Here is a 20,052-nt window from a genome sequence, read left to right on the forward strand (position 1 = left end):
GCGGTGCGCGGGCCTCTCACTATCGCGGCTTCTCTGTTGCAGAGCACAGGCTCCAGACGCGCAGGCTCAGTAATTGTGGCTCACGGGGCTAGTTGCTCTGCGGCATGTGGGATCTTCCCAGACCAGGGCTCGAACCCGTGTCCCCTGCATTGGTAGGCAGATTCTCAACCACTGTGCCACCAGGGAAGCCCGACGTTTTTTTTTTTTTAAGATTCTTTTCCCGTATAGGTCATTACAGAGTATTGAGTAGTTTTCCCTGTGCTATACAGTAGGTCCTTATTAGTTATCTATTTTTTAAATTTTTAAAAAATTTATTTGTTTGTTTTTTTATGTATTTTTGGCTACGTTAGGTCTTCGTTGCTGCGCGTGGCTTTCTCTAGTTGCCGCAAGTGGGGGGCTACTCTTCGTTGCGGTGTGTGGGCTTCTCATTGGGTGGCTTCTCTTGTTGTGCCGCACCAGCTCTAGGCGCGCAGGCTTCAGTAGTTGTGGCACGCAGGCTCAGTAGTTGTGGCTTGCGGGGTCTAGAGCGTGGGCTCTGTAGTTGTGGCACACGGGCTTATTTGCTCCACGGCATGTGGGGATCTTCCTGGACCAGGGCTCGAACCCGTGTCCCCTGCATTGGCAGGTGGATTCTTAACCACTGTGCCACCAGGGAAGTCCTAGTTATCTATTTTATATATAGTAGTGTGTATATGTCAATCCCAATCTCCCAATGTAATCCTCACTGCCCATATCAGCCCTGTCTCTTTCTGGAGTGGTGCTTTGCGCTTTTGAGGCAGGGCTTTTCTTTTCAGATGTTTAAAATCTAAAACACTTAGGGAGCACTTCTTCTGTGCCAGGCATTGTTCCAAAGGCCTTTCGAATAGTAACGCCTTTAATGAAGAGGAAGGAGATTGGGAGCCAGAGAGGTGAGGTCACTTGTCCAAACTCACACCAGTTCCCACACACTCGGAGATTTCCCCACGGCCCCCAAGCCTCCCCACATGGGAGCATGGACTCCGGCCAAGAGAAACCCCTGACAAGCATTTCCCAAACGGTGCTTTGCAAAATCCTAGAAATGCCCGTTTGTCCATTCATTTACGTAGTCAGTGATATTCACGGAGCACCTACTGCATGCCAGGCCCCAGTCAGTCTCCAGAGGTTCAATCGTGAACAAAAGCAGACACGAGCCTTGCCCTCCTCCTAGGCTGTGAGTCCCCCAGGTTAACAGACACACCTGAAGCCATTTCCAAGGTTAGACACAGCCCTGCCAGGAAAGGCTGTATTCTCTCCCCCAACCCAGAGCCCCACGGGGCCATCAGTATATTAAAGGTTCTGGTCATCCCTAGAGGAGAGCAACCTATTTCTCTTGGTTTCTCTCACCTTTTTACAAACTTCTATGCACTCATTCCTCGGTTTCAATAATCCCCTATTAACTTGCTGCAAGACATGAGCGCTCCATGGAAAATGCTCTCTTAGTTCCTTATCCCAGCTCTTCAACTGTTCAGCAGTGTGAGATTGGGCAAGTTATCTCACCTCTGGGGGATTCTCTTTCCCATCCTTAACCTGCAGTGGCAAAAATCTCCCCTTGGCAAAACTTTGTGTAAAGCGTACTTTGCCATCCAAAGCAGAAGGGTTATTTTTTTTATTGGTGTGTAGTTGTTGTACAATGTTGTGTTAGTTTCTACTGTACAGTGGAGTGGAGTTCCCTGTGCTATACAGTACGTTCTCATTAGTTCTCTATTTTATACATATTAGTGTGTATATGTCAGTCCCAGTCTCCCAATTCATCCCACACCCCGCTTTCCCGCCTTGGTTGTCCATACGTTTGTTCTGTACGTCTGTGTCTCTGTTTCTGCCTTGCAAGCTGGTTCATCTGTGCCATTTTTCTAGGTTCAAAGCGGAATTGTTATTGACGCTGGGACTTTTAGCTCTTAGAGCCCACGCCCCTCCCCGCCACCAGCGTCGCAGTGCCCTTAGCAACCCCCCCAACACACACACACACCTGGCTTCCACAGGCCTGAGCCCCTTCACCATCCTGGGGATCTGACCTTCCTCTCTCTTCCCTTCCCAGGTCCCAAAGGAGGTACAGAAGACGTGGGGCTTGATCCTGGGCAGACATCCACCCCGCTCCTGGCATGTGGATGGGCAAGGGGTGGAATTCGGCGATGGGTTCTGGGGCCCACTGGGTCAGGGTTCCAGCCCCCTTGGGCCCTGAGTGAGGGTCAGGGAAGGAAACGACCACACTGGGGTTACCTGCCAGATGCGCAGGGTCCAGGCCCTCCCTAGCCCTGCCCAGCCAGGCATCACCGTGCGGGTCCCTCCCTCCCTGCCCTACCCTGTGGGCTCTGTACCCACCTCCAGGGCACGTACAGTTTCAGAACCTCCAGGACGTCCACTTGAAAAAGGACTTCTTCTTGAAGTATCTGGACCTGGGCTTCTCAGAGATCTTCACCAACTCGCGGGAGGTGAGCAGCCACCTCCGGCTGCCCCCGGGGGAATACATCATCATTCCCTCCACCTTTGAGCCACACAAGGATGCTGACTTCCTGCTCCGGGTCTTCACCGAGAAGCACAGCGAGTCCTGGTGAGGCGCCCCACCTCACTGCTCCAAGGCCACCTGCCCCAGAGCTGTAAGATTCAAGCTCAGGGGGCAGTCAGCTGGGTCCCCCCGCCCCCATCCCTATTTTACAGTCAGGGAAACTTAGGCATGAGGCAGGGAAGTCCAGGTAGTAGCAGAGCCGGAATCAGAAGCCAGATCCCACGGAGCCCGTTCCGTATTGCTGCAGACACACAACATGACCTCCCTGACCATCCCACTGGAATCCCTGTCTCCCTGACCCCTGCTCACTCCAAACCTTCATCCACCTCTGCCCAGGGAACTGGATGAAGCCAACGTCGCTGAGCTTCTCCAAGAGGTGAGGGGAGGCTGTGGGGGGTGGGATTTGGGGGCAGCGTGTAGGGGTGTGGAAGAACTTTCTGGACTGTGTCCCTCGCCCACTCCTTTCCCTCCAGGAGAACATCTCTGAGAATGACATAGACCAGGACTTCACACGTTTGTTTCACATAGTGGCTGGTGGAGAGGTGAGAGGCAGAGGGCTGGGGGATTGAAAGGAGGTGGTTTGGGGCTGAAGGGGCCAGAGCGGGGGTTTATGGTCCCCCTTCCTAGGACAAGGAGGTGGGCATGTATGAGCTACAGAAACTGCTCAACAAGGTGGTCTCCAAAGGTGAGTCTTCCATCCCCCGCTCACAACCCTTCGCCCCACCCTTAATCACCCCCCACCCCTCCCCCCAAACCCCGACCACACCCTGCTCATCCCTCCCCTTCTTCCTGCCCCTTCCCTCCCTCACAGTCAAAAACCTCAAAACCAAGGGTTTCAGCCTGGACGTGTGCCGCTGTATGGTCAACCTCTTGGATGTATCTTCCTGTTCAGGGGGCAGTCCTGTCCAGTGCTCTCCGGCCCCAGCCCCCTACCCCTGAGCCTGGCCCTAAGGTGGCCATCTCTGACCAGCCATGCCCTCCTTCCGGGTGGGGATTAGGCACTGGGGTAACAAAAGATGCCAGGTCTTCCGGCTGTTACCATGGTTACCATACAGGCCCCTTGGGTCTTGTGCCCTACCTCGGTGAGTCCCTATGCTTCCCAGCCCCCAGGATGCCCTCCCCACCCTCCTCTTATATCCTTGACTACCTCCCAGAAAGATGGCTCTGGCAAACTGGGGCTTCAGGAGTTCCAGATCCTGTGGAGAAAAATCAAGAAATGGACGGTAAAGGGCATTAAGGGGGCAGTTTATGGAGGTAAGAAAGAGAGGTGCTCCGGAGGGAAGAGGACTAGTAAGGATGGAGCTGGAACAGGAGCCAGCCGCTGACTAGACACACACACACACACACACACACACACACACACACACACACACACACACACCAGGATGGAGTTGATGTGTTGGCGTATTAACTAGTCAAAATATTCAATAACCAGCACAGTCCAGGTATCAGCCAGCGTAAAGGATACAGGCAGAGAGCCCTGGGCAGGGTGCCAGGAACTAACCCCACAGTCACCAGGTGATAGGAATACTGGAGCTCAGGGGGTGGGCCGGCGTAGGGGGCCCCCGGGGTCTTGGGTAGCAGTCATGAAGCATTTCATCACTTCAGCCACCGTGCCATGCACACGGCCCTACCACATCTGTCTTGTCCCTTCAGGACATCTTCCGAGAGTGTGACCAGGACCACTCAGGCACCTTGAACTCCTATGAGATGCGCCCCCAAACCCCGACCACACCCTGCTCATCCCTCCCCTTCTTCCTGCCCCTTCCCTCCCTCACAGTCAAAAACCTCAAAACCAAGGGTTTCAGCCTGGACGTGTGCCGCTGTATGGTCAACCTCTTGGATGTATCTTCCTGTTCAGGGGGCAGTCCTGTCCAGTGCTCTCCGGCCCCAGCCCCCTACCCCTGAGCCTGGCCCTAAGGTGGCCATCTCTGACCAGCCATGCCCTCCTTCCGGGTGGGGATTAGGCACTGGGGTAACAAAAGATGCCAGGTCTTCCGGCTGTTACCATGGTTACCATACAGGCCCCTTGGGTCTTGTGCCCTACCTCGGTGAGTCCCTATGCTTCCCAGCCCCCAGGATGCCCTCCCCACCCTCCTCTTATATCCTTGACTACCTCCCAGAAAGATGGCTCTGGCAAACTGGGGCTTCAGGAGTTCCAGATCCTGTGGAGAAAAATCAAGAAATGGACGGTAAAGGGCATTAAGGGGGCAGTTTATGGAGGTAAGAAAGAGAGGTGCTCCGGAGGGAAGAGGACTAGTAAGGATGGAGCTGGAACAGGAGCCAGCCGCTGACTAGACACACACACACACACACACACACACACACACACACACACACACACACACACCAGGATGGAGTTGATGTGTTGGCGTATTAACTAGTCAAAATATTCAATAACCAGCACAGTCCAGGTATCAGCCAGCGTAAAGGATACAGGCAGAGAGCCCTGGGCAGGGTGCCAGGAACTAACCCCACAGTCACCAGGTGATAGGAATACTGGAGCTCAGGGGGTGGGCCGGCGTAGGGGGCCCCCGGGGTCTTGGGTAGCAGTCATGAAGCATTTCATCACTTCAGCCACCGTGCCATGCACACGGCCCTACCACATCTGTCTTGTCCCTTCAGGACATCTTCCGAGAGTGTGACCAGGACCACTCAGGCACCTTGAACTCCTATGAGATGCGCTTGGCAATTGAGAAAGCAGGTGGCCAGGGGCAGGAGAGGGCTTTGGGGCAGGGACGGGGGAGGCAGCAGCGGCCAGAGGGCTGGACTCTCCCCCTCCACACTCCTCTCTCTCCCAGGCATCAAACTGAATAACAAGGTGACACAGGTGTTGGTGGCCAGGTATGCAAATGACGAAATGATCATGGATTTTGACAGCTTCATCAGCTGTTTCCTGAGGCTGAAGGCCATGTTCAGTGAGTCAGGCACCTGCCCACTCCCCACCCTGGGCCAGGGGACCGCTGACCTTCTCCCACATACCCACACGAAGAGCACTGCTCCAGAACAATTCCCCTGCACCGGGCACAGATGATCTGGGTTCAGATCCCAGCTCCACCACTTGCTGGCTCTGTTGCCTTGAGCAAGTCACTTTATCTCTCTGTACCTCTGTTGCCTTACCTATAAATATAGATAACAGTACAGCCTGCATAGAATGGAGGCGGAGATTAAATGAGATAGTATTTGGAGAGCACTCAGAACAGGCCCTGGTTCAGAGCAAGGCTGCAGGAGTCCTTACCGTTAATTCCCTGCTGGGCTGGGGGTTTGGCTGGGAAGAGGGAAGGAACAGCTTCTTACACCCTTTCTGACATCCTCCCTAGTCGGGAAGGGGTCTTGCAGACCCCTGACTCAGCTCCCAGCCCGTCTCCCTTGCCTCCTCTTTGAAACAGCGTACTTTCTAACCATGGACCCTAACAATACTGGCCAGATTTGCTTGAACCTGAACCAGGTACATGGAAAGGATCCTCAGGCACCCACCCCCACACCCGCGGCTCCACTGGCCCTTCCCTTTCCCCAGATGTCATGCCCCCCCACCACCTCACCCATCCTCTGATGTTCTTCTTGCCCCACAGTGGCTGCAGATAACCATGTGGGGTTAGTCACTGCGGGAGCCTGGCTTCCTACCGCCGTCGGCACCGCCCCCCGCCCCGCCCCGCCCCACCCACCCTCGCCGGGTTCTGGCCTGGGGGGCGGGGTGCTCCTTGTGGCGCTCAACTCTGCGGTCTCTGCTGATGGAAGGGCCGAGATGCCGTGCTTATTCCAGCAGCAGGACCTCCAGGCCCACCCTCCCAGCGCAAAGTGTTTTTCTTTTACCCCAGCCAGGCTTCTGGTGGCTGGATTTACCCCACAGTCTCCCTCCCTCTCTGAGTACATTTCACTAAAGATTAAGTGACACTTCTGCGGTGTCCGCGGCTGGGGAGGCTGTCCACGTTTCCTACCCTACTCAACGCTGCCCTGTTTCATGGCTCCTCCCTTCTCCCCCTCACTCAAGGGCATTATTATAATGAACAACACATGCCACTGGCCTCTGTGTCTCTGTGTTTCTATGCCAGGAAAAGACTGGCAGGGGTGTAAGTCATTTCCTCAGTACCAAAGAGGGGACACCCAGGAGCTCTCAGTTGGGGTGATACCACCCCCTGTCCAGGGAGCATTTGGAAATGTGGGGTTGTCACAGAAGCTAGAGGGCGCTGTTGTCATTTATGGGCAGCGGCTGGGATGCTAAAGGCATAAGAGTCCCTGTCTGTGAACTGTACACAGCGCGGTACCCAGAGCAGCATCCGAGGGGAGGGCTGAGCCGCAGGACCCAGAACCGCCCCTCCCATCTCCTTCCTCAAACTGGAGTCTCCAAAGGTGACACTGCTGGTCTAGCAAAAGTCAAAAATCCTGCACCGGCAGGAGTCAGCCAGTCATAGAAAGGAACTGACCCTCTTAGATGTGTGTCTGGTAGGGGTGGGGGACAGTGGCCGTGGGTGAGTTCATTCCTGACTTAAAGGTGTTCAGATTCAAATCATTCTTACTGTTAAAAAACTGCTGACTGCCAGGCTACGGTCCTCACTGGAAGGGTGGAGGGATCCTTGGTTCACCAGTCCTTGACCTTGGAGTCTCTGCCTCAGATGCCCCCTGTTTCCAGCCCCCAGCCCCCAGCCTCCTGCTGCAGTGGGAAAACTGAGACCACCAGCAGTGTCCCCCAACTGCACTTCTCCTGTCCTTCCAGATCGCTCCGTGGCTTCCCCCTCTGGGGAACTGTGCCTGCGAGCTTTTCAGCCTCTTGCATACAGACCGCCTCCAAATTCCCTTAGATTAGGGTCGAATAAATCTAAACCCCAAAAGAATTGGGATCCGTCCTGGGTCTGTGTACTTTCAGCTTCCCAGGGTAGCTAGCTTCGTTTCCTCCTGCAGTAAGGACTCAAAGACTTCCTTCCATTTGCACTAAACACGTCCATTCCTCTTATGCTTGGGGGCGTGGGGGGCTTCCAGCCTTCCTGGGTCTGGTGACTGATTCCGTGCACCAGCCCTGCCCCCTGCCTCCTCTGTGACAACGGCCCGTCACTGTCACTCCATTGCCTCCCCCACCACCTCCCGAGGAATCATTTCCAGCCCTGCCACTCTCTTCTTCCATCCTCTCCCCTCTGCAGTCTTGTCTGAGAGAGAAGGTCACACTCTGTTAATGAGGGTCTTAAGACTGATTCCTCCACCCTAATTTTCTACCACCACCTTTTCTCCTCAGAGCAAAGAAGGAGCAAAGGTCCCTGTGTGGGTCAGGGATCCTTTGGGAGAGGCCAGAAAACTAGCAGGTCCTCTGAGTTTTGAGAGAACCCGGCAGTGCCCAGTTGGTTCTGGGGAGCCCAGCAAGATGCTGACCCCACCCCATCCTTGTCCCTTGACCTAGTGGAAGATGCTGCCAACTTCTGGCTGGATGGCCTTGGGAAAATTATTTTATTTCTCTAACAGAGTTTCCTTTTTCTCATCTGTCAGTTGGGGGTGACAGGGAGTTCCCTGGTGGCCTAGAGGTTAGGATTCTGGGCTTTCACTACCATGGCCCAAGTTCAAGCCCTGGTTGGGGGGCTGAGATATCCCACAAGCCGTGTGGCTCGGCCAAAAAAAAATGGGGGTGACAGTGCCTGTCTCAGAGGGCTGCTGTGTGGACGACCGAGGTTATGAGGATGAAGTGCTGTGCTCCCCACAGATGGTAAACTCATTACTGTTACCTAAAAATTGGGTTCCCCTCTTGTTGGGTGTCGAGCCAGAAGACACAACCAAACCAAAGAGCAGGAGAAGGAAGGATCTATTACTTGCAGCAAGTAAGGAGAACACTGGAGATCTTTCCCAAAGCAGTGTCTCCCCAACAGCCAAACTGGGGACCTTCTAAACTAAGGGTACATGCATATTCATGACAGGGCTTGAGCAGAGGAGAATTCAGCATAGAATTGGGGCAAAAGTCAACAGAGGCCAAGCTTCAGTTGACTGAAGTCACAAGGGCCAGAAAAGGTCAACATCAGCATCTCTTAGGTTCCAGTCGAGCTGGTGGTTGAGTGCTTCAGGCCAATCTTTACCACTGAACCAGAACTGGGAGTCTTCACAACTGATTTATTATCTCTGCCATTCTTACTTCTCTTGCCTAAGTCATTCCGTTCTTCTGTTCCCTTACGATCATTATTACTGAGACCTGTTCAAGGGCAAGCATTGTGGCCAGGCTTAGATCACAAAATGGTTTAGGCTTAAATGACTTCTCTTACGTCAAAAAACTATATCTGGGGACTTCCCTGGTGGTCCGGTGGGTAAGACTCCGCGCTCCCAATGCAGGGGGCCTGGGTTCGATCCCTGGTCAGGGAACTAGATCCTGCATGCATGCCTCAACTGGGAGTCCGCATGCCGTAACTAAGAAGTCTGCACGCTGCAACTAAAAGGTCCCGCGTGCCAAAGTAAGATCCTGCGCAGCCAAAATAAATAAATGAATAAAAATAAAATCTTAAGGAAAAAGAAAAACTATATCTGGATCCCCCTACCCTTTCTGCTTATACCGTCACCACACTTAGCAGAGCCCCATATATAGTTTGTGCTCTGAACAACTAAAAGGGGCATCATTCACCCAGATTATGATGTGAGGGGCATCCCCAGAATTTTAGCACATGACTGCCCTGTATTGGAAAAGTGAGATGAACTAGCATACATTTAATAATAAACATATCTAATTCATGCATGCATCCAACATGTATGCAAACATGCCTACATCACATTCCTCCACATCCAAACTCTAAAACAAAAGTTCCCCCCAGCTACAGCCAGGCCTGGCTGCTCCCTCCTCCTGCCTGTCAAGTCTGCTCTCTGCACACACACCCTCACCAGCCCCTTCTGACTCAATCTTGTTCAACTTCACTTGCCTCCTTCCCCAGCCTAATGCTTGGGAGACCTTTCTCATGACGTCTTTGCCATCTCCCAGTGGTGTGTAACCACATTTACTGCTCTTCTCTTCTGGTCCTCAGCATGTGGCACTTCCTCTGTTCACAGAGGTGGGGTTTTGCTGGGGAAAGGCACTAGACCATGCTGCCTGCACCCTGCACAGCACAAGCTGGGTGCCCTTGACTGAGGTCACATGGTAATCTAGAGTTCACCTCTGGATGACTCACTGCCACTCTCCACAGCAGCTGCCCCCGTTTCCTTTAGACTCCCCTCTACACCCTCCAACTGCACTGCAAAGACGAGGCCACATCAGGGAACAGAGGTCCCTTAGAATAGATAGCTCCAGAGTTTCGTCCTCTGGTCTCTGAGAAGGTGGGGTCAAAATGTGCTAGAAATCTTGCCATTTGCAACAAGATGGATGGACCCTGAGGGCACTATGCTAAATGAAATAACTCAGACAGTGAAAGACAAACACTCTATGATCTCACAAGTGGAATCTAAAAAAATTTTTTTAATAATTTAAAAACAACTCATAGGACTTCCCTGGTGGCACAGTGGTTAAGAATCCGCCTGTCAATGCAGGGGACACGGGTTCGAGCCCTGGTCCGGGTAGCTCCCACATGCCAAGGAGCAACTAAGCCCGTGTGCCACAACTACTGAGCCTGCGCTCTAGAGCCTGCAAGCTACAACTACTGAGCCCACGTGCCAGAACTACTGAAGCCCGCGCGCCTAGAGCCCGTGCTCTGCAACAAGACGAGCCACCGCAATGAGAAGCCCTTGCATCACAAATGAAGAGTAGCCCCCGCTCGCCACAACTAGAGAAAGCCCGCGTGTAGCAACGAAGACCCAACGCAGCCAAAAATAATAAATTAATAAATTAATTTAAAAAAACCTTATAGATACAGAGAACAGATTGGTGGTTGCCAGAGGTGGCGGTGAGGGCTGAGTGGAATATGTGAAAGTGGTCAAAAGGAACAAACTTCCAGTGATAAGTCATGGGGGGAATTCCCTGGCAGTCCAGTGGTCAGAATTTCACACTTCCACTGCCGTGGGCCTGGGTTCAATCCCTGCTCAAGGAACTAAAATCCCACAAGCTGCGTGGTGTGGCCAAAAACAACAACAAAAAAAGAAGTCATGGGGATGTAATGTATGGCACAGTGACTATAGTTCATAATACTGTGTTGCATATTTGAAAGTTGCTAAGGCTGTAGATCTTAAAAGTTCTCATCACAAGAAAAATGAGAAGGAAATGTCTGAATCTAGGACTGGGGCAAGAAATATACGGGATGAACCTGGAGCATCTTGTAGTGCCAGAAAGTACAGAAATGCTAAAAAAAAAAAGCAAAAACAAAAAGCACGATGAGAGTATGTCAAAGGTGGAGTGTAATTCACAGTAGCAAAAACAAAAAGCACAATGAGAGTATGTCAAAGGTGGAGTGTAATTCCCCACCCCTTAAGTGTGGGTAGCACATAGTGACTTCCTTCCAAAGAGGACAGTGTGGAAATCGAGAGAAAAGAGTAGATTCAGGACAGAGAAACCTGGGAATTGCCTGGTGGTCCAGTGCTTAGGACTCCACAAGCAGTGAAAGCTGAGGGACTGAGTCCAATCCCTGGTCAGGAAACTAAGGTCCTACAAGCTGCGCGGTGTGGCCAAAAAAAGAAAAAGTAGAGAAACCTGACAAACACGACTTCAGGCAGGTGATCAAGGTTAACACAAGAGAGATAAACCATGTGGATAGAATATACCCTTGATATGATGTGATGAGAATGGCATTTTACTTCTGTGGTTTCCTTCCCCAAAACCCCAAACTCCAGTCTAATCATAAGAAAAACAACAGACAAATCCCACTTGAGGGACATTATACAAAACTCCTGACCAATACTCCTCAAAACTGTCAAGGTCATCAAAAACAAGGAAAGTCTGAGAAACTGTCACAGCCAAGAGGAGCCTAAGGAGGTAAGACAGCTAAGTGTAATGTGATGTTCTGGATGGGATCCTGGAACAGAAAAAGGGACATTAGGTAAAAACTAAGGAAATCTGAATAAGTGTGGGTTTTAGGTAATATTATCGTATCCATATTGGTTCCTTAATTGTAACAAATATACTGTACTAAGATATGATATTAATTACAGGGGAAATTGGGTGTGGGTATACAGAAATTCTCTGGACTATCTTCACAATTTTCTGTAAATTTAAAACTATTTGAAAATAAATAGTTTATTTTAAAAAGTAATTAAGGGCTTCCCTGGTGGCTCAGTGGCTGAGAGTCCGCCTGCCGATGCAGGGGACGCGGGTTCGTGCCCCGGTCCGGGAGGATCCCACATGCCGCGGAGCGGCTGGGCCCGTGGGCCGTGGCCGCTGGGCCTGCGCGTCCAGAGCCTCTGCTCCGCAACGGGAGAGGCCATGACTGAGAGGCCCGCGTACCGCAAAAAAAAAAAAAAAAAAAAGTAATTAAAAGCAACCCAAGTGCCGATCAATAAATGAATGGATAAAGAAGATGTGATATATATATACATACGTGTGTGTATATATATGTGTGTGTGTGTGTGTGTGTGTGTACACACACACACACACACACACACAGTGGAATATTACTCAGTCACAAAAAAGAATGAAATCTGGCCATTTGCGACAACATGGATGAACTTAGAGGGTATTATGCTTAAGTGCAACAAGTCACACAGAGAAAGACAAATACTGCATGAGTTCACTTATACGTGGAATCTAAAAGATAAAACAAATGAACAAGCATAAAACAGAAACAGATGTATAGATACAGAGAACAAACAGGTGGTTGCTAGAGGGAAGAGAGGTGATACACATACCTTGGAGATATTTTTCTATTAGTATACGGAGAGCTTCCTTATGATTTGTTATAGCTGCAGAGTATTCCACTGCAGGGAAGTCTCAACATTTATTTATCAGCTCTTTATTGAGTTGTTTCCAATCCTTCACTACTATAAGCAATGCTACAGTGAATAACACTGCACATATGTCATCTCATATAGTGGACATATTTCTATAGGATAAATTTCTAAAAGTGGGATATTGGGCTAAAGAGTATATACATCAGTAATTCAGATACATATTAAATTCCCCTCCATAAAGGTAATCCCAATTTACGCTCCCACTAGCAATATAAGAGTGTCTATTTCCCCACCAAGGCAGTGTGTGGTCAAACTTTTGCATATTTATAATGTGATAGAAGAAAAATGGTTTCTGGCTGTCCTTGTAATTTGCATTTCTTTTTTTGCTTTTGAAGCTGAGCAAATATTCATGTTTTCCTTTCATTTCATTTTCTGTGAGCGCTTCGTATTCTTTGCTCATTTTTATACTGGGCTTTTGTGTTTTTTCCTTATAAAATTCTAGGAGCTATTTATATTTTAGGAAGATTTGACCTTTCTCTGCATAGGGGCTGCAAATATTTTCCTTTGTCATCTGTGTTTCCACTAGGTTTTTAACTTGCCCATAGACTGCCCTTCACCCCAGCAGAACCTCCCTCTCCAGGCCACCTGCCCCCTCTCACAGCCACATCCCAAAGCCCCTTTAGTTCCTCACTCTTCCAGGTGACATCTGACCTCTTGGTGACATCTGACTCTATACTGAAGACTCCTCTTGTGTGTAAATAACATTTATTCTGTCCTTTATCGACTTTAGGGGTTACACATTCTCAGTAGAACATAGAAAACACAGAAAAGCACACAGAAGAAAAGCAAAACTCACCTTATATTCCACCTCTTAGGATAACCACTTCCTGTTTATCAATGCCTATGCATGTTTTTAATTGCGTATATGTTTATTTATTTACAAAATAAATTTCTTACATTTACCCAGTTCCTTTGGGAGTGTATAACCGCACTTTCGTCCCTCTTGGATATCTCCTTGTCCCTATTCTGTCTCCACAAGGAGGTAAGCTCGAGGAGCTGATGTGGGGGGAAATTTTCCCTCCTGCCCATCCCCACAGCAGCCTCACTCTCTCTCCTGGACCCCTGGTCACGTTTCTCCTGCCCCATCCCCCACCCCCTCCAAGCTTAACCACTGCCCTCACTCCTGCCAGAGACGTCAAATTCCTGGTCTCATCGGGTCTTCAGAACCACCTTGGTGGAAACCGCAGATCATCAACCCATCACCCCAAAAGATGCTAGTTTCCCTCCTTCTGCTGGTGAAACCAGCCAAGAGGAACGTCCAAGACTCCCCCAAGCATTGTTTCTGGCCCACGTCTTGTCTTGCGTGCACCAAACATTTCCCGAATTCGCCCTGCTCTGTTTGGTCTCCTGTCTTTACTCATGCTCTTCCTCGCCGTCCCCTTCCTGCAGCAGGTCTCCCCACGACCTGTTCGTCACATTCTGCCCATCCTCTGCCCCAGCGCAGCCCCGCCTTCCCTTCCCTCCTGAGTCTCCCCCTGCAGTCCTCCCCCTTCCCTGGCTCTGTGTTCCAGGAGGCCTCCTCTGAGAAGCTGCACGCACACACCCAGGCCCCTTGCTGGCCAGGTGCCCGGGACTCCCAAGGTGCCAGTCACTTCCCCTGGCAGACCATTTATCTCTCTGTATTGTCATTTCCTGTTTATTCCTCTGTCACCCTACTGACCATACACCGGGGGCAGGACTGTCATTTTCATTGACGCAGTTCGAATGCCCTCACGTATGAACATTAAATAAGTTTGTTGACTAAGGAAAGGAATGGCTCTCCCAGCTAACGTGACCGCTCCCACATTGAACCTTCAAAGCTCTCCATCCAGGATGCCTCCTGGAGGGCCAACGTGGCCCAGCTGGAATTGGCATCCTCTTAGGTCTGATGTGCAAACTCCTCCATCTCAACTGACAGTCTTCCTATCACCCTTTTCTGATTGTCACCGAGGCCATCTCTGAACCTCAGTTTACTCATCTGTCTAGAGAAGAGAACACTTGGGAAAACTGTGAGGACCAAGTGAATGACATACTTTGTAAATGGCAATGTGAGGAATGAATACGAGGTGTGGGTACATCATTAAAAAGAGCGCTACCATTCATTCAGCATGTTTTCTATACCAGGCACTGTTCTAACATCTAACTATTAATGCCTTTCATCCAAACAAATCAGCTCCCCTTTCATAGAGAAGTATACTGAGGCACAGAGCAGTTAATGACTTATTTGCCTAGGATTCCACACTGGCAGTAGAGGAGCTGGGATTTGAATCCGGACCACATAGCTCCACTTGCTTAACCACCACCCTATATTGTCTGTTTATTAAATAATAGTATCATTTGGTCTGACAGCTGCCCTATTCAATTAATTAATTAATTGGGTTTTGTGACCCAATCATACAACCACGTTCTCCCAGCATGATTCTAACTCCAATGGTAAATCTGTAGGTAGATTTTTGTGTAGATAACCACTTATCTCCCAAGGATGGAGACATGTTCAAAATGTAGCTCTTTAAAAAGCACCATGCCTAGGGGCTTCCCTGGCAGTCCAGTGGTTAAGACTCCATACTTCCACTGCAAGGGGCGTGGGTTAGATCCCTGGTCGGGGAACTCCCACATGTTCCACGGTGTGGCCAAAAAAAAAAGAATCATGCCCATATTTTTTGTCCTTTGACATTTGTATTATCAGATTCAAATAGAATAAATACTCATCAGCTGAATTAAACACAGAGAAGTTTAAAGGCATCTGTTTTGTCATACTTGACATGGACTTACCTTCAGTGGTACTGACAGATATATATCCCCAATCCCACCATTCCAGGCCTTCCAAGCATTCTGAGGATGAGGTTTCCATTCCCTTCCCTTGTTTTCAGAATCTCCTCACCAAGAGAGAGATGGGGATGAAGAAGGGGAGGGAAGAGGCCACCCTGGATACAGGAGAAGAGAGATAGAGTTTTGGTGGATCCTTCTGTGTCTGTGGCTCAGGGTACAGGCTCTGCTCCCCTGGACTGTCTTGGGGGGGCGCATAACAAGGTCACGTCCATGTACGTAGTTTCCCTGGCCCTCCTCCTTTGCCTGTCCTGTTCCCCCTCCCCTGATGCCAGCCTCATCCTTGACACAAAGCACTATGGGGGCCAGAGACAGGAGAGGGGGCAGAAAGAGCCCAGCGCTGGATACCCAAGGAGAGACTGAGGACAGAAAAGAGGATGCCTGCCCCCAGGGGACAGCTAGAAGCAAGAGGCCTGCCTCCTGGCACCATGCCCCCTAACTGCCAGGATGCACAGCCTTTACTTCTGGGGGGCCAGAAACTTGTGGGAGGTTGGGAGGGGAAGAGAGGGCAAAAGATGGAAGAGACTTAGAGAGGTCCAGAGAAAACGAGTAGAGGTGAAGGGGACCGATGTATGTTCCATTATTAAATGATAGATATGGAGAATAAAAAAAGATGCAGAGGACAGCAATTCTATAGTGTAACAGAATACATCCATGTATTCACCACCAAGATTAGACAGTGTTAACATTTTGCCATATTTCCTTTAGCTTTCTTCATTTTTAAATTTTTGTTTGTTTATTTATTTATTGGTCACGTTGTGCAGCATGCAGGATCTTAGTTTCCTGACCTGGGATCGAACCCATGACCCCTGCAGTGGAAGTTAAGAGTCTCAACCACTGGACCGCCATGGAAGGCCCTAGTTTTCTTCACTTTTTTTAAAAAGGGATAATACATTAGAGACACTGCTATAATCCCCTCCCCACACCTATGAACCATCATTTCCTGTCCCTTCTCCCTTAGAGGGAGCTCTTCCTCTGGAGTCCTGTCTCTCCCATCTACGTTTTTACTTTTACTACATGGGCACACGTAGGTATGTATCCACAAGAATATATTCTATTGCTCATGTGTCCTGCATTTTTACATACCTGGTATGATTTGACCTATATTCTTTTGCCACTTGGTTTTACCTTAACATCACATTTTTGAAACTTATCCCTGTTGATACATGAGTTAGTGCGTTCATTTTATCTGCTGTATAGTACTCCACTTTGATTACATTTGCATTTCTGTTCTCCTGTAGGTAGACATTGAAGTCGTTTCCAGTTTTTGTTGTTATTACAAAAACCATGAAGGGACATCCTCATAGATGTCTCCTGTGCACATCTGTGAGAATTCCACTAGAGTCACACCTAGGAGTAGAATTGCCAAGTTCCAAAGGAAATGTGTGTTTCCAGCTTTACCAGATATTGCCAAACTGCCCTCTAAAACAATTGTGTCCAATACTCCATGAATTTCTGCTTCTGAGGGGTGTGAAATGAGAGCTCTTTCTGGATATAATTTGCACTTCTCCATGAGCTAATGTGGATAAGTAGCTTTTCACATTTATGGACCACTCATGTTTCCTCTTCAGGAAATGAGCTGCCCATATCTTCCGTTCACTTTTCTGTGGGGTGTGTGTGTGTGTGTGTTCTTTTCTTACTGATTATAAAAGTACTTTATTTATGATTGATACTAAATCTTTTTCAGTTATGTGGATTGCAAATCTCTTCTCCCAGTCTGTGGGGGACTGTCTTTCACTCTGTGGTGTCTTTTGTTATTTAAAAGTTTTTAATTATTACTGAAACTGGGTGATTGACACATGGGGGTTCATTATACTGTTATCTCTATTTTTGTGTAATTTTGAAAATTACCCTAACAAAAAGATTTGTAAAAATCTATAGAACAAATAATTCTCTATCATCCCAAATTCCTAAAGGTCATGTCCCATATTTCATAGTTTCACTTTCCACATTCAGGTCTCTAATGCCACTGGAATTTATTTTTGTAGTTGGTGTGCCAGAGGATCAAATATTATCTTTCCCTCATGGATGGCCAACTGTCCCAGTTCTATTTCTGATCCTGTATGTCCCTTCTCCTCTGACCAGAAATTTCTCCTCTGACCAGAAATTTCTCCTCTGCACCATATATCCTTAGGTCTGTTTCTATGCTCTCTATTCTGTTCCTTAGTCACTGTGTCTATTCTTCCATTTTGCCACAGTTTTAATTCCCATATTACCAGATTGGCCGGAGTAGTACCTCTCAGGCCAAGTTGGTATCCCTTCTTCTTTTTCTTGTTCAGATCACGTGGCTCTTCTTGGCCGTTTTTCTTCCCATATAAATTTTATGATCAGCTTTTACCCAATTTCAGAAAGGAAAAACCCAACACTGTTGGGTTAGTTGGAATCGTGTTGAATTTCCAGATTCATCTGGGGGAGAGCCAACATCTTTTTAACCCAATACCTTCCCGACCATTACCTTGGCATGTCCATGTACGAGGTCGTCTTTTTTGGTCCCTATGTAAGAATTTGTGTCTGTTTTCTCCATGAGGGTCTTGCTCAGTCTTTGTTAGATTTGTTCCTGGGGCCTGGGGGGTTTACTGCTCTCCCCCTACGCCGTGCCCACATCAACTATGCCAGGCGCGTCTGTCCTTACCCCCTACCCCTGCCCCTTGGTCCACGCCCGCCCTCCCTCCCACTGTCCAGGGGGCAGCTGTCCTGCTCCAACAGCTGACTAGTCCTGTGAGGGCTTGCAAAGTGGACATGGCTCCCACCTCCCACCTCGGGGCCCGTCAGCTGAGTCTGGGGCAAGGCACAGTTGTTTCCGTGGGGGCAATGAGCTCCATTCTGTCCGGGCCCCTCTCTGGGCTTCCCTCTCCCCGGCCAGAGCAGCTGTTCTTGTGGGTGAGGAAGGGCCCCACCTGTCAGCTCCAGTTACTCTTTCAGGCAACATCCAACTCCCTGACCCCTTTTCTTCGTGTCTTATGAGCCTGTCTAGTGTGTGTCTTATGGCCCAATTGCCTGTTCATGGGTCTGTCGTTGCCTGGAGCTGGTGGGCAGGGGAATGGTGGTCATGGGAAGGGACCTTCCCTCTCTAACCTCAGAGGACCTGCTGTTCCCACAGTTTTCTCTTAGTTGTCACCACGTTCAGGCCTCAAATCCTAAAATTGCCCCACTCAGGTAGATTAATGACTACAGTCCCAGGGAGAGAGGTGTGGTGACGGGGGACAGGGCTGGAACTCTGCCCTTCCCCACGGACACGTTCTATACCTGGCTGGCCTCCACACCTCCTCCCCGGCACCTCCTCCCCGCAGCGCTGCCTGCCCTGGATGAGGCCTCCCTGGCCTCTTCTCAGAATCTTTGTTTGGTGGTCAGCACTGCCCTCAACCTCCCACAACATGGAAGGGCTGCAGGCCAGTACTGATCCCCCAGGGGTGATGACAGGGCACTGGAACATGGCAGAGCCAGAACGCACACCTCCATCGCTCCTTCAGGCGTTAACTGAGCCCCAGCACCCGCTCTCAGTAGCTATTCTTGAGTGTCAGGGTGCCTCATAGCAGGTCTTCAAGGAGCAGCCAGTAGGGCTGGCCTCAGACATAGGATGTGCTGGGAGGGACAACCCAAATATATGGAAGGAAGGAAACTTGTTTTTTGTAAATTAAAAAAAAAATCTTTGGGATTTCCCTGGCAGTCCAGTGGTTAAGACCCCACACTTCCAATGCAGGGGGCGTGAGTTCGATCCCTGGTTGGGGAACTAAGATCCCACATCTTAATATGGCAAAAAAAAAAAAATTTATGGAAATATAGTTGATTTACATTGTGTTAATTTCTGCTGTACAGCAAAGCGATTCAGTTATACAGTACATATATATATATATTCTTTTTCATATTCTTTTCCATTATGGTTTATCACAGGATATTGAATATAGTCACCTGTGCTATACGGTAGGACTTGTTGTTTATCCATCCTATATATAATAGTTTGCATCTGCTAATCCCAAACTCCCAATCAGGAAGGAAACTGTTGTTTATTGAACACTTTCTAGAAGCCAAGCTCTGGACTTGGTAATCTCCCATCTCTTGATCCTGTCAGAGGCAGGTTCTACGATGATTCGCATTTTAGGGAGGAGGCCCGCTGCACAGCACAACTCCAGGGGGGGTCACTCCTGCCCCCAGTTGCACAGCGTGCAGTCTGCTCCGGCATCCAGAGTAGCCCGGAGAGGGTCGCAGAGCTGGCATGTGAATCCAGATTGGAGTGACCATCAGAAGCACTCTTCACCTCCCTGTTTGGGTCCAGGCAGAGTGAGTGGCTGTGCAGTACAATGGTTTGAACCCCTGGATGGAAACAGCAGAAAAGGGTGGGAGGAGTGGAAGGCCCAGTGCTCTCAGGTCTCCCGAGAACCCATTAGCTCTATTAACAGCTCTCACCACCGCCTCCTGTTTGCCCATCTGTTTGTCTGTCACGCTGCTGACTGCTGGTGTGTGAGTCCTGTGTCCTCGTCACCAGGTACTCACTTGTTGTTGACATGAATGGCCCAATTAAATGATGTCTATGTATGGAGGGGAGGGTCCCCAGGACACCTCTGTGTGGCCCTGAGGATCTGGGGAGAGGACCACGAAGGAGGACCTCAGGGGTCACTTACTGCTCAGCCCACAGGCCTCAACTTCACAAGTTGGCACCCAAACACATTTTTTTTTTTTTAATTGCCTTTGAGGAACAGGAGGTTTGACCAGTTTCTTCCCTGGCCAGCAGAGTGTTGGAGGCAGGGGTCAGAAGCGTGCGTGAAAGATCCATTACACAAGGCTAAGTCAGGAACTAGAAGGAACTGCTGCTCTCTGGTAGCTTTGTTGCCGGAAGGGATGGTTATCTTTCCAGCAAAGGCTGAGGAAATCCTTTTCTGCCTTGGGGCAGGCCGGGGGGG

The 20,052-nt window shown here is 49.6% G+C and overlaps 1 protein-coding gene across 1 annotated transcript in view; it reads left to right on the plus strand.

The window, feature by feature from the left end:
- CAPN11 (calpain 11) overlaps positions 1–6,120 on the plus strand; it is a 14,240-nt gene extending 8,120 nt beyond the window's left edge. The window contains exons 11-21 of the mRNA XM_007458288.1: positions 2,054–2,065; positions 2,355–2,566; positions 2,858–2,897; positions 2,995–3,063; positions 3,149–3,206; positions 3,333–3,397; positions 3,676–3,744; positions 5,147–5,225; positions 5,323–5,439; positions 5,911–5,969; positions 6,094–6,120. Of these exons, the coding sequence (XP_007458350.1) occupies positions 2,054–2,065; positions 2,355–2,566; positions 2,858–2,897; positions 2,995–3,063; positions 3,149–3,206; positions 3,333–3,397; positions 3,676–3,744; positions 5,147–5,225; positions 5,323–5,439; positions 5,911–5,969; positions 6,094–6,120 (807 nt within the window). The remainder of the gene's footprint in view (positions 1–2,053; positions 2,066–2,354; positions 2,567–2,857; positions 2,898–2,994; positions 3,064–3,148; positions 3,207–3,332; positions 3,398–3,675; positions 3,745–5,146; positions 5,226–5,322; positions 5,440–5,910; positions 5,970–6,093) is intronic.
- Positions 6,121–20,052: the final 13,932 nt, after the last annotated feature.

Source organism: Lipotes vexillifer, unplaced genomic scaffold (assembly GCF_000442215.2).
Source record: "Lipotes vexillifer unplaced genomic scaffold, Lipotes_vexillifer_v1.1 scaffold4, whole genome shotgun sequence".
NCBI classification, from domain to species: Eukaryota; Metazoa; Chordata; class Mammalia; order Artiodactyla; family Lipotidae; genus Lipotes; species Lipotes vexillifer.